At 44.1% G+C, this 18,464-nt stretch overlaps 1 protein-coding gene across 1 annotated transcript in view; it reads right to left on the bottom strand.

Moving 5' to 3' along the window:
- LOC115142785 (puratrophin-1-like) overlaps positions 1-18,464 on the bottom strand; it is a 53,280-nt gene that overhangs the window by 10,899 nt on the left and 23,917 nt on the right. Inside the window, exons 3-19 of the mRNA XM_065001632.1 lie at positions 16,942-18,437; positions 15,506-15,666; positions 15,224-15,347; position 15,152; positions 12,071-12,163; positions 11,348-11,434; positions 10,906-11,022; positions 10,630-10,728; positions 10,395-10,543; positions 9,764-9,902; positions 9,423-9,545; positions 8,472-8,564; positions 7,585-7,943; positions 7,071-7,306; positions 4,275-4,525; positions 3,557-3,646; positions 1,360-1,584 (exon numbers count right to left, since the gene is read on the bottom strand). Coding sequence (XP_064857704.1) covers positions 1,360-1,584; positions 3,557-3,646; positions 4,275-4,525; positions 7,071-7,306; positions 7,585-7,943; positions 8,472-8,564; positions 9,423-9,545; positions 9,764-9,902; positions 10,395-10,543; positions 10,630-10,728; positions 10,906-11,022; positions 11,348-11,434; positions 12,071-12,163; position 15,152; positions 15,224-15,347; positions 15,506-15,666; positions 16,942-18,437 — 3,843 coding nt within the window. The remainder of the gene's footprint in view (positions 1-1,359; positions 1,585-3,556; positions 3,647-4,274; positions 4,526-7,070; positions 7,307-7,584; positions 7,944-8,471; positions 8,565-9,422; positions 9,546-9,763; positions 9,903-10,394; positions 10,544-10,629; positions 10,729-10,905; positions 11,023-11,347; positions 11,435-12,070; positions 12,164-15,151; positions 15,153-15,223; positions 15,348-15,505; positions 15,667-16,941; positions 18,438-18,464) is intronic.

Raw genomic sequence — 18,464 nt, 5'->3', positions numbered from 1 at the left:
TCCAAATTGGAGATTTTGGTTCCAACCTCCATATCTTTGTGAGACGTGGTGTGGGTGAACGGTTGATCTCTGCATGTGTATTTCCCACCGTAAAGCATGGAGGAGGAATTGTTATAGTGTGGGGGTGCTTTGCTGGTGACACGGTCGGTGATTTATTTAGAATTAAAGGCACACTTAACCAGCATGGCTACCACAGCATTCTGCAGCGCTATGCCATCCCATCTGGTTTGCGCTTAGTGGGACTATCATTTGTTTTTCAACAGGACAATGACCCAAAACACCTTCAGGCTGTGTGAGGGCTATTTTACGAAGAAGGAGAGTGATGGATTTCTGCATCAGATGACCTGGCCTCCACAATCCCCCAACCTCAACCAAAGTGAGATGGTTTGGGATGAGTCGGACCGCAGAGTGAAGGAAAAGAGAACAGCAAGTGCTCAGCATATATGGGAACTCTTCAATATTGTTGGAAAAGCATTCCAGGTGAAGCTGGTTGAGAGAATGCCAAGAGTGTGCAAAGCTGTCATCAAGGCAAAGGTGGCTATTTGAAGAATCTCAAATATTGTCACGTTGTATGAGACAGGAGCAGGAAATAGTTTTTTTTAATCCTCTATTCAAAATAGAGTACATCGTGAACATGACGGGGACGAAGCTCAAACCAAACACTTATATATATATATATATATATATATATACATACAATACAGGACTGTAATCCAAACAAAGAGCTAGGTATAAACCTGTAATAAATACACAGGACGAAACCCGTAATAACAAGTGCACACTAACACGGTAACACGCAAGCCTATACAACAGACCACAGGTACTCACAAGACCAACAGACATGGAACAATAATCAACAAGAGCAATGGGGAACAGAGGGCACATATATACACATGCTAATCAGTGGGAATGGGAACCAGGTGTGCGTAATGAGACAAGACAGTCCGGGGTTGGTGGTAATGATAGAGTTCAGTGACGCCTGGAAGGCCGGTGATGTAGATCTGAACGGAATGAGCAGCAGTACCGGGGGAACCCGTGACAAATACAAAATATATTTTGAAATGTTTAACACTTTTCTGGTTACTACATGATTCCATATGTGTTATTTCAGAGCTTTGATGTCTTCACTATTATTCTACAGTGTAGAAAATAGTAAAAATAAAGAAAAGCCCTGGTATTAGTAGGTGTACTAAAATTTGGACCGGTAGTATATATGGAATAAAGATGGAGTTTCTGCCTCTGCTTGCTCTTTAGGGTCTAGGGTCTAGCCCAGGTTACTGTAAAAGCACACGATAACCCCCACTAAAAAAGGGATTCATGAATACATGTGATTGATTGGCTTCACCCCCTAACACTCACGTCACAGTCCTGTATGTCGTCCATGGCCAGCAGGTTGTTGCCATGGCGCAACTGGAACTGGATGACTTCAAGGGCACGCCTGACTTCGGCCTCCTCGCGGCCCCGGTGGGGCCCACAATCCCTCACCATGTCCTGCAGCAGCAGGCTGTACTTGCTGATCCGCTGCACCGGCTTCAGCAGATATGATGACAGGTCCATCTTGTCGCCCAGCTCTATCTGTTTTTGCTAAAGTGTTGGGAAGATATACAGTGCATTCGTAAAGTATTCAGACCCTTTTGACTTTTTACACATTTTGTTACGTTACAGCCTCATTCGAAAATTGATCAAATATTTTTTCCCCCTCATGAATCTACACCCAATAACCATACTGACAAAGATAACAGGTTTTTAGAAAACAATGAAATATCACATATATATATATAAGTATTCAGACCCTTTACCCAGTACTTTGTTGAAGCACCTTTGGCAGTGAATACAGCCTTGAGTCTTCTTGGGTATGATGGTACAAGCTTGGCACACCTGTATTTGGGCAGTTTCTCACATTGTTCTCTGCAGATCCTGTCAAGCTCTGTCAGGTTGGATGGGGAATTTGCTGCACAGTTATTTTTAGGTCTCTCCAGAGATGTTTGATAGGGTTCAAGTCCGGGTTCTGGCTGGGCCACTCAAGGACATTCAGAGATTTGTCCCCAAAGGCACTCTTGCATTGTCTTGGGTATGTGCTTAGGGTCGTTGTTCTGTTGGATGGTGAACCTTCGCCCGAGTCTAAGGTCCTGAGCGCTCTGGAGCAGGTTTTCATCAAGGAGCTCTCTGTACTTTGCTCCGTTCATCTTTCCCCTCGATCCTGACTTGTTTCCCAGTCCCTGCCGCTGGAAAACATCCCCACAGCATGATGCTGCCACCACCAGGCTTCACCGTAGGGATAGTGCCAGGTTTCCTCCAGACGTGATGGAGGGTCAAGGAAATGGGTTTTACTAGAGAAAGCTTGAGCTGACAATGACTTGGTGATAAAAACACAAGCTGGCAATCGATAGTCAAGACTGTTGGGTGGACCAGTCTCATTATTGCAGTAATTAATCCATATTGAATAAAGATGATTGTCTGAAGAAATGACAAAGTCTCTCTCACTTGATTAGAATATTCCACCACAGCTGTCATGTGCCTTTTACTGTGGAGTGGCTTCCGTCTGGACACTCTACCATAAAAGCCTGTTTGGTGGAGTGCTGCAGAGATGGTTATCCTTCTGGAAGGTCCTCTGTGGAGATGAGAGAAACTCTGGAGCTCTGTCAGATTGACCATAGGGTTCATGGTCACCTCCCTGACCAAGGTCCTTCTCCCCCAATTGCTCAGTCTGGTCAGGCACCCAGCTCTAGGAAGGGTCTTGGTGGTTACAAACTTCTTCCATTTAAGAATGATGGAGGTCACTGTGTTCTTGGGGACCTTCAATACTTCAGGAATGTTTTGATACCCTTCCCCAGATCTGTGCCTCGACACAATCCTGTTTCAGAGCTCTACGGATAATTCCTTCGACCTCATGGCTTGGTTTTTGCTCTGACATGCACTGTCAACTGTGAGACCTTATATAGACAGGTGTGTGCCTTTCCAAATCATGTCCGATCAATTGAATTTACCACAGGTGGACTCCAATGAAGTTGTAGAAACATCTCAAGGATGATCAATGGAAACAGGACGCACCTGAGCTCAATTTTGAGTCTCATAGAAAAGGGTCTGAATAGTTATGTAAACAAAGTATTTCTGTTTCTAATACAATTTTTTCTTAATCTAAAAACCTGTTTTGGATTTGTCATTGTGGGGTATTGTGTGTAGATTGACATTTATTTAATACATTTTTAGTAAAGGCGGTAACGTAACAACATATGAAAAAAGTCAAGGGGTCTGAAACTTTCCGAATGCACTTTATAGGTTACAATAGATTTAGAGTAGATACAATACATCAGGGCCCTACTTTAGCATTGATTTGTTAGGCCTTTGCCCATGCAAGTTATTCCTTCAATAGTGTCTTAGTAGGAATGTCGTAAAATAGGAAAAGATTATGAAAATGCAGGAGTATTGGGAAGTTTGTGTTAAAATATACTATTAAAGGCCCCATAATTCTTCGCAAAACCGGTTGTTCCAGTGTTCCACAACAAATGAATTGATCTAATATTAATGTACTGTGAGGGATGGTTGAAGTCCTCACCTTGAAGAAGTCATGGCCGTGGTTGAGGAGTAAGCTGTCTGACTTGGGTTTGTTCTTGCTGTAGAGGGCGTACAGACCAAAGCACTCTCTCTGGATAGAGGAAAAACATTGGATGAAAATGGGTCTTTTCTGCCTCGTTTTCAATTTCCAATGAAATACAACAGAAAATATCCCTGTTTTTCATATTGTTGGGAAAACAGGAAATGGGATTAAAAAATCTTAGGAAATTCCCAGGAACTCTGTCTAATCTCCAGTGTGTACATCTGGAATATTTTAGACAATGGTAGACACTGCCTGCTTGTTGATTCAACAAGATTTTAGTTGAACTGACTTGTGGCATACGGTCCACATCACTTGTCGGGGACTGCAGATCACAGATAAGATACAAAAAAAGTCTGAAACGTCTCTCACCCCAATAAATTGTTATTGATTGTTTGTATAAGAGCAGTTGGATTACAAGATACTGTAATACCAGTGTTACTTTCCTTTTAACTTCCCTGTGAAGTGATGGGGACACTACCCTGGAAAGGGTGCCGTCCTTCACTTAAACCTATCATCATCATCATCATCATCATCACAGTTTTTGATCTTGAAAACTATAAAACAATTGATGTTTTATTGATGACTTATGAATAACATAATGAAAGATTGTTTTGAGTGAAATATCCCTTTAAGGTTAGTTATCAAACGGTTAAGGCACGTAACTATGGGAACCCACATGTCGTAGGAAGCTGCGTCCCACCCTGAAGGGCTCTCGGAGGCAGCCCTCCAGCTCTTTCAGGAAGTGGTGTCGATGGAAGTCATGCAGCTTCTCCAGGTTGCCGAAAATGCTCCCCCTCTGGCCCCTTAGGTCCTGAGGCACGTCAGGCCTCTCCAGCTCGGGGAAGTAGTGCTCTCGGACATAACCTAGAGATCGTACATACTCCCTCTCAGTCAACAAGAGCTCCTCCATGATCCTCTGCAACTTCCTGTCCACACAAGAAACATGGAATAGGGATTTTTTTAAAGATTTATACAAAGCATTCGCAACATTAAGAAACATACATGCCAAATATAGACCATAAATTGTGTTCCCTACAGGTTATAGAAAAGAAAAGAAGCTTTCCGTTCAGTCCTGCCTACCTACAGGTTATGGAAAATGTGCTCTTTTAGTTTTTCACCAGTAGGTTCTCTCAAGGAGAACGCTTCCACTTCTCAGCCAAAGATAATAAAACAAAAACACTACATTAAATACGACAGTAACATCTGCAAAAACACTACAGTAATACTACATTATACCTCAATCAGCAAAAACACTACATTTATTACAGTATATACTACAGTTTTTTTACTACTTCAGACCCCTTTTTCCACATTTTGTTACATTACAGCCTTATTCTAAAATGTATTAAATTAAAAATGTTCCTCATCAATCTACACACAATTCCCCATCATGACAAAATTAAAACTGTTTTTAGACATTTTTGCTAATTTATAAAATTTAAAATAAAAAAATACCTTATTTAAGTAACTATTCAGACCCTTTGCTACGAGACCTGAAATTGAGCTCAGGTGCATCCTCTTTCCATTGATCATCCTTGAGATGTTTCTACAACTTCATTGGCGTTCACCTGTGATAAATTCAATTGATTGGATTTGGAAAGGCCCACACATGTCTATATAAGGTCCCACAGTTGACAGTGCATGTCAGAGCAAAGAACAAGACATGAGGTCGAAGGAATGGTCCGTAAAACTCCAAGACAGGATTGTGTTGAGACACACATCTAGGGAAGGGTACCAAAACATTTCTGCAGCATTGAAGGTCCCCAAGAACACAGTGGCCTCCATTCTTAAATGGAAGAAGTTTGGAACCACAAAGACTCTTTCTAGAATTGGCCGCCTGGCCAAACTGAGTAATTGGGGGAGAAGGGCATTGGTCAGGGAGGTGACCAAGAACCCGATGGTCACTCTGACAGAGCTCCAGAGTTCCTCTGTGGAGATGGGAGAACCTTCCAGAAGGACAACAATTTCTGCAGCACTCTACCAATCAGGCCTTTATGGTAGATTGGCCAAACTGAACCACTCCTCAGATAAAGGCACATGACAGTCCGCTTGGCGTAAGCCAAGAAAACAAGATTGAACTCTTTGGCCTGAATGCCATGCGTCACATCTGGAGTAAATCTGGCACCATCCCTACAGTGAAGCATGGTGGTAGCAGCATCATGCTGTGGGTATGTATTTCAGTGTCAGGGACTGGGAGACAAGTCAGAATCGAGGGAAAGATGACTGGAGCAAAGTAGAGAGATCCTTGATGAAAACCTGCTCCAGAGCAATCAGGACCTCAGACTGGGGCGAAGGTTCACCTTCCAACAGGACAACAATCCTAAGTACACAACAAAGGCAACGCAGGAGTGGCTTCGGGACAAGTCTCGGAATGTCCTTGAGTGGCCCAGCCAGAACATCTCTGGAGAGACCTGAAAATAGCTGTGCAGCGATGCTCCCCATCCAACCTGTAAGAGCTTGAGAGGATCTGCAGAGAAGAATGGGAGAAACTTCTCAAATACAGGTGCCAAGCTTGTAGCGTCATACCCAAGATGACTAGAGGCTGTAATTGCTGCAAAAAGTTGCTTCAAAGTACTGAGTAAAGGGTCTGAATACTTATGTAAATGTAATTTACTTTTTTACCATTTTTAATACATTTTCAAACATTTAAAAAAAAAAACTGTTTTTGCTTTGTCATTAAGGGGTATTGTGTGTAAATTGAGTTTTTTTTTTTTAATAAGTCTAATCTAACATAATGTGGAAAAAGTCAAGGGGTCTGAATACTTTCAGAATGCACTGTATATTATAGTTTACTGTATATTACAGTATAATACAGTACATACTAGTGTTCACTGTAGTGTCTTTGGAGATTTTAGCCCGCAAAAAAACTACAGTGAATACTATATTGTTTACACTATAGTATTTTTTTAATGTAGGTATATCCTAATAAAGTGTGAATGGTATACTTAGTGTAGTTATTGTCAAGGTTTCAGGCAAATAATCTTCATCTGAAATCTAACAAAGACCCAAAGAAAAACCATCTCTATGCTGCCCTTCTACTAACACTGCATGCTGTAAATGTCATTTGTCACTCAGTTGCTTATTTAAACTGCCAGTAAGCATGATATCAAGACTTGTTTCCCAGAACCATTTCAATAACAATGCTATTTTGTTTGTCTGAATTGCAGATTGTGAATAAATATTGGGTGACTGTTGGCATGTTGGTTTTATTGGAATTTCTGGGGAAACGTTTGCATGTTATTTTGGGATTTGCTTTTCTCATAGCTGTTGAGAAGGGGGAGGTGCATCACTCACAGAACATTGTTGCCATTATCTTCAGCTTGAGTGTCGGCCAATGACGAGACATTCTGGGTCCTGTCACCAGTCGGCTCACAGGGGTCAAGGAAGGACACTGAAGACAACTCTATGGGGTCACCATCTTCTCTGTCATCGTCCCTTTCCCCATTTGTCCTACAGCAGGAGTTGCAAGAGCAGAAGCTTCCATTATGGGAGATATCATAAGGGTTTTGGGGGGACTGCAGGGCCACTACTGAGGGCTGACTATGGGAGTGTCTTGCCGACAAGGGGGAGGAGCCATACTTTGAGGACAGGGGAGAGCTGATACAGGAACCCTCACTCAGGGATCCCCCCAAAGTGCCATGTTTCCATGGAAAGGCCTCACACCCAGCAACCAGATCCCCCGTTCTGAGGTCCGTCTCGCTGTGGTGCCTTCCTGGTCCACCATCTCCATCTTGGGGCACCGCTGGTGTCAGTTTCCCCTCTATGCCAGGGGATTTGGCCAACTGGGATGCTTCTTTGGCTCCTTTGCTCCTTTTCAAGTCATCTTTGAAAGGGATGTTAAAGCACGCAATGTTAGCGCTGTGCCTAGCACGGCTGTCTCTGCTCTCCATCTGTTCCACGGAGGCCCCCCCTGAGTTATTGGCCATATCGGCCACCCCTGGAGGGGAGTTTGAGGCTTGGGTTAGGGAGCAAGGGGCCACAACCACCTCCTCCTTGTCTTCCTCCTCTTTCTCCTCTCCTTCCAAGTCTCCAACACCCTGTCTTTCACTTGAGCTCCACCAGCTGTGAGCTGCTGCTGGTATTTGTTGGCTGCATTCCCCTGCTGCAGCCTCTCCCCCAGCCACTGGCTGACTTCCTGGCACTGGACCCAGGTCGCATTCCACAAATTCATCCCCCTGGAGCTCTTCACGCTGCAGGCTTTGATCTTCTGGAAGTGTCGGGACGAGAAGCAGTCACCCAATCGCTCCTCGTAGGTCTTAAGCATGCTTAGACAGGCTTTGGCAGGATAGCACCCTGTCTCTAGTTGCTCAAGATATTGCTTGCATTCCTTGGCAAGGGCAGCAGCCTAGAGGAAACAATACAGAGATCAGTGTTATTTCAGAAGTGTTGGAGAAGTTAGAAGTGTTTTTATTTGTGTGTATCTTGGATGGGGTGTCAGGGTTCTGAAAAGATTGATGGGAATATTGATGACTGTTGTGGCTAGGGGTTAAAGGAGTGGCCTGTCCGTATATTTAAAAAATGTATCAATCCTTCCTTCAGTTCCTCAGTTCATACGTGATATAACAGACAACATGGTAGTGGTGGTCAAAGTATGGTTGGAGAAATGAAGCAGAGTTAGAGTCAATTTCATATCAATTCGAATTAGTTGACATTCCTCCATAAAAGTCAGATACATATCTGGCAATTGGGAGGAATTTAAATGGAATTAAGAAGGTAATGGACTATTTTTCTGAGTATTTTGACAGGACCAGGGTCTTCCTCAACTAACCTCTTCACAGAAGCGGTAGACATGCACCATGTTGTCAAGCTCGGTACGCCGTTGCTCAGCGCGCAACATAAAGTCGGCCATATTAGATTTGAACGTGTTCATCACAGTCCTAAAAACCTCCGTCTCGGGGTTGGAGTTGGTGGAACCCAGAATCTTCTCCACCTCCATCACCAGGGTCAAGGTCTCCTGTTTCTTCTCCTATGATGAACAACAAAATATGTCAACATTTCCACCACCATATTTTACAGTAGGGTTATTTTCTGCCCATGAACCCTTATTTCAACGCTAAACCCACCACTGGTGTGCATGGCAAAACAACTCTATTTTCATGTCATCCTACAAATGTAGATGCCTGGAGTGTAATCGGTGCTATGGTCAAATGACATGAAAATAGAGCTCTATGGCTACACACACCAGTGATGGGTTTGGTGTCGAAATAAGGATGCATAAACAGGAAAGAACCTCATACCAGATTTTTTTAATGTAATTGGGCTCTTTTGCTTCCATTGGTCCTTGGGCCTTGTTAAGGTCAACGACATCATGAACTTTACCCAGTACCAGGACATTTTAGCCAAGAACCTGGTTGCCTCTGTCAGGAGGCTGAAACTTGGCTGCAAGTGAAACTTCCAGCAACCCCAAGCACACATAAAAATCACCAAAGAAATGGTTAATTTAACACAAAAATCAACATTTTGCATGTCTCCGGACTTGAAACCCATTGAAAACCTGTGGTTTGAATTGAAAAGTGCAGATCAAAGATATCGAGGATCGGGAAGGTTTTTGTATGGAAGAAGGGTCTAATATCCTTAATGTGTTCTCCAATATTATAAAACCATTTACAAAAAGGCTCAGTGCCTTTATCCTCACAATGTGAGGTATTGAAAGGCATTGAAAACAGGGGTGCCAATCACCCCATTTTTTTTTGAAAATTATTACTTGTTGAACAAAATCTCTTAATCTGAGCAATTGTATTATAAAATAATACAATATATACATACAATATAGCTCAGTATTTGTATTATTTATGTTATAGTCTAACCCCCAACCCAACTGTACCTTGGCCTGAGTGAGGACGGTGTCAAAGCGCTGAAGGGCTTGGTTCACACTCTCCAGTGTGTCCTCAGTGGAGTTGGAGAACTTCAGCCATTGCTCTCCTTCTGTATCAAACCATGCCTTGGCCTACAAGGTACAAATTCAGATATGCAATCATACATCATAAGGCATACGAACAGACCGGGGTGAAAAGAGTATTCGTTTTCTTTCAATAATGTTAGGTGTGCTTGATTCAGCAAGAGCAAGCAGGCACAGTTCCTTAGTGACAAGGAAGAAAGTATGTACTACATAACATACAGTACTTCTAGCTGAATGTTCTATAAGGTTAGAACCTCCTGACCTACCGTGTTAAGATTTGACTCCGCCTCCCTGAGTTTGAGCAGGAAGTCCAGATACTGTAGTGATTCATTGGACTTCATCACCAGGGTGTGAACATTCTCCTCCACCTGGTTATATAGGACCGTCACCGAGTCCAAGGCATCCCTGTAATGAGAGTTGGACGTTGTCAAACATTCACTCCAGTCCTTACCTCTCCAACTTGATAGATTATGTGTGGTCAGTGGTGTTCTGGCAGAAAAAGGCTGCCTTGGTATTACCTAGATCCCTCAAACTCGACTCTGGACCTCGGGGCCAGTTCCACTGCATTTTTTAAAAATTGTTCCCCTCTACTCAGGGACCTGATTTAGACCTGTGACACCAGGTGTGTGCAATTAATTATCAGGTACAACAGAAAACCAGCAGGCTCCGGACCTCGTAGGGGTAAGAATTGAGTACCCCTGACATAGATGGTTGCTACCATAGAGATGGATAGAGGGCTCACTTGCCAAGAAGCCTGTTTTAGAATGGGCAATGCAAGTAGTCGACTGGGTAGGTGGGACATAGAAGCGATCAAAGATAGGTGTGCTCTCTTTCCATCTCTAAGGGTGCTACACACAGTTAATCACAACCATTTATGAATCAGATAAATAACAGTACCTGTAGTCGTCGGACTTGGTAAATCGAAACTCCTCCCTCCTCATTCTGGTCAGAATGGCCCCACCTTCTCTCTGTAAAGGGACCAATCGGGCATCCTGCAGAACCTCTTTCATTGAGGTCTTCTGATCTTGAATAGATAGCTGAACATCCTGAACCAAAAACAACGTAATGTAAAAAAAATCAGCCCCGAAAAAATTATGCTATAGACTTTTAATTTATAATTGTAATGAGCTACCTGGGCGGTGTCCGTTTTTGGATTACCATCAATTTTCTTGATTGCTCTATGTAGTAAATGGGCTGCCCCTTGCAAGTCCGACACAAAGGAAACCAGTTTCTGAAACAAAGGAAAAATATTTTAGGATCCCAACTCATCCCAAAACAACGCCGATACAATAGATTTTGTTGATTGATGCTTCAGAATAGCAAAGACAACAGCTACACGAGTGCGACCAAGTTCACTTCCAAACTGATTTCTTGCCCACTAAAGCCATTTATAAATATTATACTGTACCTGGTGAAACTGCAGCCAATCAGTGTGGCTGTAGGGAAAGTTCCCGCCTAGGTCAGAGGTCAGCTGTTGTCCCTCCACCATCTTGTGCAGGGCCTTCAGAGAGGTCAACACTTCCATCTGATTGACAGGAGGCATTTTTATTATTTTCCCTTTATTTAACTAGGCACCTTTAACTACCTCGTGAACCTGGTTGACAGAATGCCAAGAGTGTGCAAAGCTGTCATCAAGGCAAAGGGTGGCTACTTTGAAGAATCTCAAATATAAAATATATTTTGATTTGTTTAACAGTTTTTTCATTACTACACAATGCCATATGTGTAATTTCAAATATTTGATGTCTTCACTATTATTCTACAATGTAGAAAATAGTAAAAATAAAGAAAAACCTTGGAATGAGTAGTTGTGTCCAAACTTTTGACTGGTACTGTATGTGCTTTCTGACCTGTAGCCCAGGGTGTCTTTCAGGGCGAGGGCTTGTGTCTTTATCCACCAGTATCAGCACACTATGGACTGCATTCAGGGCTTGTTCCTTTGGGGCCGACCAATAAGGAAACATGTCAGGACAAAGGCATCATGCAAGGTCATCATAATGTGTTCTTCACTCTCGGGATTCACATGTGTATGTGTCCCCAATATGTGTTTAAATGGTCGGTAAATATCTATGATATAATGATCTATCGTTTTCTCAATGACATAATTGACTACTGTGCAGTGGACAGAAATCCCTATGAATTCTTATAGGATACATTTGGTGAAGTCAGTCACGTGCAGCAACCAAAATCTCCTTGTGGACTTCCCAGGACACAGCAATCCCCAAACTATCATTAAACTGCAGCAACGATGCTTTACTTTACTCAGAGCAATAGCTTGTGTTGTATGGCTCTGTTGTGTGACCTGTTGTTGTCATCTATGCCATGTTGTCTTTGTTGATAGTCTTTTTTACCTCAGTGCTTGAGAATGCAAGAAAAATCTGGCAAAAGCCAATAATGTGAACTAAACTGATCTGAACTGATGAACTGCTTGACATGCCACCATATTGCATTTGAACGGTGAGTAACTAGATACACCACAATCCGCTCTCTATCTCCAAATCTAAATGGGTGGATTGCGGTTTAATAGTTGACTTATAGTTGACTTTAGATGTGATGACTCATATTTTCCTAACCTGAACCATCATTAGGGCTTTGTAGAAGAGGGAGGGAGGGTGCATCTTCCTGGCATTGATCACCACTGTCATTCCCAGGTCCCGGACCTCTTTCTAGAAAAGAAAAAACAGGGAAGCGTGTTGTGGCACATTTTAAAAGTTGTTCATACTGTCCTGGAATTCTCACTCATCAGATCGAAGTGTTATTTGAGCGGTTTTAGTGGTTTCACCTCTCCTCTCCCACTGACTGTGTCTGTCCGTCTCATGCACGCACATGCACTACATGCACACACAGTGTCGCCCCCCCCCCCCCCTCCTCCCCCCCACACACACATGCCTCACTGTAATTGCTCCATCTTAGGTTGGTACCAGTTGGTTCTGTCTGTTCTTTAGAAGACATGCATACTAGATAGTTGGCAGTCAGCCTATGGCCTGCGGGCAATAGTGTAGTTATTGTGGTTTGTCAGGACGGGATGCCTCTTAAAAAGTTAAATGAGGAACATTCCGGGAACGACGTTAAAGGGACAATCTGTTTTAACGAGACAGCCGTCACCTTGAAATTCAATGTGTGTCCATTGAAGCTGTGTAAAGAGATTAGATTGTAAAATGTGTATTATGAGGACGTTTGGCTTTTAAACACCTCCGGCTGCGAGACAAGTGTCAGCTGGGGGTAAAGCTATAGGGTTAACTGAGAACACAGTGGATGACATGTCTTTATTTCTTCATCAGTTTAAGAAGTGGGAGACTATGGCCCTGTTCAAATACTTTACAACTGCTTCCTTCCTTCCTTCCTTCCTCCCTCCTTCCTTCCTTCCTTCCTTCCTTCCTTCCTTCCTTCCTTCCTTCCTTCCTTCCTTCCTTCCTTCCTTCCTTCCTTCCTTCCTTCCTTCCTTCCTTCCTTCTGCCATTGGAGTAATCACTGATATGATTGAACAATTTCACAACAAACCATGTCAGTTTTGCTGATAAGTTCAAGGAAGGGTGGAAGGAAGGATACATGATCAATGTATTCGAAACGGGCATAGTAGGGTTGCATGAGACATAAGATTGGTGGTATTTCACTGCCCTCCTGTGGTGAAAAGATATAGCCACAAATCCATGTCAAATGTTTTGACGGCATGCATTAAAAAGTGATGAGAGGGTTACCTAAATGTCTTCCAAACCATGTAGAATATTTACTTCCATTTCATAGTGTGTTCACAATACGTATTACAAGGACACACAAAACAAATGCACGACTCACAATTATAGTAAGGTAAGAGTGGACAGAACAGGGCCCGGTTTCCCGATAGCGATGGAATTTAGGCTTATGAGAGTTTTAACGATGCATCATCCCTACAATGTCTGAATATGTAACGTGTTTCCCCATAACACCACAATGAAAGAATGTTTGGCTAAATGTGTTGCTGATACTGATATCATCAAAACAACAGCATTGCTGATCTCGGATCAGCTTTCTCCAATCAAATCTTACCTTAACATTAGAATTATTACACAATACCGACGACGGATCAGCTCCTAGAGAGATATTATCGCCCAGGCTTATATCGCTGCAACTATTGTGGAAGCTTATTCTAAAGCTAAACCAATAATAATGCATTAAATCACAGATTTGGCACATCATTGCAGACATGTTGTTACACATTATGAAATATACTGAAACAAAATGTGAACGCATGTAAAATGTTGTTCCCAAGTTTCATGAGCTGAAATAAAAGATCCCAGAATTATCCATACGCACAAAAAGCTTATTTAGGTCCTTGTTATTGAGCATTTCTCCTTTTCCAAGATAATATTTAAAAAATGATTAAACAGCATGATCATTACACAGGTGCACCTTGTGCTGGGTACAATAAATGGCAACTCTAAAATGTGCAGTTTTGTCACAAAACACAGTGCCACAGATGTCTCAAGTTTTGAGGCAGCGTGCAATTGCCATGACGACTGCAGGAATGTCCGCCAGAGCTGTTGCCAGAGAACTTAATGTTCATTTCAATACCATTCTCCACCGTCTTCGATGGACACTGGCACGCTGGAGAAGTGTGCTCTTCATCAGATGAATCCCAGTTTCAACTGTACCAGGCAGATGACAGACAGCATGTACGGCGTTGTAGGGGCGATTGGTTTGCTGATGTCAAAGTTGTGACAGAGCGCCCCATGGTGATGGTGGAATTATGGTATGGGCAGGCATAAGCTACGGACAGCGAACACAATTGCACTTTATCAATGGCAATTTGAATGCGCAGAGAAACCGTGACGAGATCCTGAGGCCCATTGTTGTGCCATTCATCTGCCGCCATCACCTCATGTTTCAGCATGATAATGCATGGCCCCATGTTGCAAGGATCTGTACACAATTTCTGAAAGCTGAAAATGTCCCAGTTCTTCCATTGCCTGAATACTCAATAGATATATAACCTATTGAGCATGTTTGGGATGCTCTGGATCAATGTGTACGACAGGGTGTGGGAAGCAAGTGGGACAACATTCCACCGGCCACAATCAACAGCCTGATCAACTCTATGCGAAGGAGATGTCACGCTGCATGAGGCAAATGGTTGTCACACCAGATACTGACTGGTTTTCATATCCACGCCCCTACCTTTTTTTATTAAAGGTATTTGTGACCAACAGATGCATATCTGTGTTCCCCGTCATGTGAAATCCATAGAGTTGGGCATAATTCATTTATTTCAGAAGACTGATTTCCTTATATGGAAACTGAATGCATTCAACTGAAATGTGTCTTCCGCATTTAACCCAACGCTTCTGAATCAAGGAGGTGTGAAGGGGTGCCTTAATCGACTTCCACGTCTTCGGCGTCCGGGGAACAGTGAACTGTAACTCAGTCAAATCTTTGAAATTGTTGAATGTTGTGTTTATATTTTTGATCAGTGTGTATCGAGTCAAAAATAACAGACAGTGCAGCCTACAATTTGCAAAACAGAACTCATGCAGTCATTTCAGTTTTCATTCATTTAAAAAAAAAAATCCTTTGCTTGTTTGAAACAGTTGCAAAGACATTGGCAACTTTGTATTGATAGTCAACTTCAGAAACATTGCTTTTGGGAAACTGGGCCCAAACCAGTTGATCACCTACACCCTATACAAAATCACAGACAATAAACTCCCTTGAACTACCACCAAAGATGTTTAGGGATCGATTGGTATTACCTGGGGATGGAGTGGAGGTAAAGTAGCACTTTACACACCTCCTGGGCAGACAGCAGAGGAGACATCCAGGCCTGCCTGGTCCCATGGACCTCCAGCACGGCCCTGCCCACCCTGTCTCTGCTACCTGGGGGTGGAGGGGACAGTAGAGGGTGTCATGGAGAGGTTAGATAAAGAAAAGTGTGGACCAGGGGCGTATTCATAAGGGAACAACGTAGCTACATTTGTGTTTCTTATTGGACAACACTGGGTAACACTGGATGTCATGCAGAACAAACACAATACCTGGTAGACTGACGAAGCCCAGGTGAAGTAGGCCACTGATACTTCTGAAGATGGATTCTTGGGAGGGAGGATATGGAGGAGCTCTGTGTATGGGGGAGGGGGGTAGGATTGGGGGCGCTGAGGGCTTGGTCTTTGGACTCTGGAGTTTGGTGTCAGGTCCGATGGAGGGTGCAGTAGCCTGCGTTTCAACTTTGCCAGGCGAGGGATCTTGAACTAAAAAAAAACGACAGATACATTTGTCCAACCAGAAAGTGAACGTGTTCACGTCATTTATTGCTTCTTCTCTAATAGGTATCTGATTACGTCTGTGTTTGTATCATTTTAATCAACTTAATCTGTGTTGTTCAAGACTGTGCTTAGACTTCTGTTCTAGCCTAACCCCAACACATCACATCCAACCAAACAACTAATCATCACATACTGTATTTTAGTGCTGGGATAAAACAAAAGCCTGCACACAGTCTTGAACAATACTGATTAAGTTGATTAAAATGATAAACACAGAAGGAGACATCAGTGACGCATTAATAGATGTCTCACTAACCAGGGTTGAAGAACAACGCTCTACTGTAAAGTCTTCCTGGTCAAGATTTGACCTTTTAGCATTGGGAGCATTTATTTGGGGGACATAGATCTCAATGGCTGTCTTTCATACGAATCTTAACCTTACGTGCCACAGTTGCACTATGTAAAGCCTTTAAACATTGCACATGCTCTCTCCATGTAACCAAACACTGCCAGGCTGTTAAGCATGGCTTTGATTTCGAGCATCCTAATTGGCTTCTTCTAGAGCCAACAAAGGCTCGTCTGTGCCCCCTCTCCCTCACCAGTCCATTAGTCTTGAGTCCTCGGAGGGCCCTTGTGAGGGTGTAGGGAGGAAGGGTTTAATAGGGAATGGGGACAGTCCCCTCTCTTTCTTCCCTAGCCCCCTGCTAGACCTCTGAGTGCCCTTATGAGTCCTCGTGTGAGGGTGTAGGGAAAGGGAACAGTGCCTTCTCCTCCCTCACCACCATTCTCTCTCTCTCCATAAAATGAATGTCTTGTTTACTACCATAGCTAATAGCCACTGGCCTAAGTGCCCCCTTCGACACAGCACACTCCCTTCAGCAAAAAGGGGGCCGAGGTTGAGTTTAAATTAATTGGTGTACACAGAGATGGTGTCAGTGTCCCTTTGAAACATGCACTATTTATGAAACAAGACAGTAAGCTGGATGGGGTACAACAATACTAGTCTATGTTGCAATGTTGTCGCAATACCAAAGACATCACTGTATGGTTCAGGTCAGCACAAAAGTGTGTAAAGGGAACAGTAGTCCCTCTTACCATTCTTTGCAGACCGACGTCTCTCCAGCTTGGGGGACACCAGGCCGAAGGCATTGATTTTCTTACACTGCACCTCCTGGACACAAACGGGGGTCATCTCTGGACAGATGTCACTGTGGCTCCTGTTGTTCAGTTTGTGGACCAGAGGACTTCCTCTGGCAGTCTCGGACACAGTGGAGAGTGCCCTGGGCTTGGCCTTGTGTTTACCAATGGTTTTCACTGCCTCCGGGTTCCAAACTGGCTTGGAGGTGAAGTCACAGTCAAAGGCATCAACCACGCCCTGGTGATGGCCCCCCGGAGGTAACATTAGCATTGAGTCAGGTCCTGTTTGATGGGCTTTGTGGTTTGTTTGAAGTTCCTGGTAATGAGGTTCCACTTGGCAGAGTTTATGAATGACTTGAGGTTCTTTAGTATGTTTTCCTGGTTTGTGAGTTAAGGAAGGTTTGTTTAATTTGTGTGGTATGTGATTTAGGTTTGGGGATTCCTTAGCAAAGTGCCCATGTTGGTGTGGCTCGTGACTTACACTAGGCTCCTTATAGTGGTTACAGCACTCCCAGTGATCCTGACCCAGACCTCTGGCGTGACCCTTGAAGCCCGACTCCTCCCCTCCGCAGGGGCCGGACTCCTCCAGAGCAGCTAGCAGTCCTAAGCTCCCCCTCTCAAAGGGAACTGGGTTGCGCAGTGCTGCTAGGTAAGAGTCCCTATACCTGCACTTTAGTTCATGCCCACTAGGCTCCTGCCCTAGCCTCCTCTGGCTGCATGGTGTGCAAGGCTCCTCCGAAAACCTGAGGGTGCACCCACAGGGTGTGCTGCTCCCAAGTGGTATAGGAGGAGGGGGCCTGACCGGTTTGAACAAAGGGGGAGGATTAGAAGGTTTGGGAGTCCTACTGCATCCGGCAGGAGACTCTTTCTCCTTGGAGAACTCCACTAAATCCACATAGTCACCTTCAATCTCGCAGTAGTTCCAGCTGGTGTCCCAGGTGTTGGGCGACACCCAGCCCACAGGCTTGACTAGTGGTTTGGCATGCGGTTTGGTGACAGATTTTTCATGGTCACCCTTGATTAGTTTCGAGGTACCGTCCATGAGTCGCAAGGACACAGATATCCCGTCCCTGGCAGGAAGGATCATGGTCTCCAGAGAAAGGGCGGAAGCGGTAGAGTCGGAAGAGGATGGAATCTGCAACTTTCGTGACTCAAACGGACCGTCCCGGATAACACTTGATGTAGTCATGGTCTTGTGCTTGACCAGAAACTCGGGGATTGCCACTTGCGCCCAGGGCACCTTCATCACTCCCTGGTCGGTGGAAAGCAGGCAGTGGGAGAGCGGGGTGCCATGGCGGCCGTCGTTCACCTCCCTCAGCCAATCAAGGGTAAAGATATAGGGGTAAGTGGTGTCGGGGATGGGGGTCTCCTCCACCTCGTGGCAGCCCTCCTCCAGGAGACTCTTGAGGACAATGCGGGCTGCCTGTTCGCCAAAGGGCTCCACCTGCAGGTAGAAGTCTCCGGGGCGCAGCAGGAGAGGGTTGAGGGGGGCCAGCTGGATCACGGTCCTGTCACGGAGGCACAGGGGCCAGCCCTCACAACGGAACAGCACATCTGAGTATGCAGCCTGGGGAGAGGGAGGGAGGGATTGGAG

The sequence above is a fragment of the Oncorhynchus nerka genome, linkage group LG15, assembly GCF_034236695.1.
Source record: "Oncorhynchus nerka isolate Pitt River linkage group LG15, Oner_Uvic_2.0, whole genome shotgun sequence".
Classification (NCBI taxonomy): domain Eukaryota; kingdom Metazoa; phylum Chordata; class Actinopteri; order Salmoniformes; family Salmonidae; genus Oncorhynchus; species Oncorhynchus nerka.
Note: the sequence above shows the minus strand (reverse complement) of the source record. Positions and strands in the feature narration are given on the sequence as shown.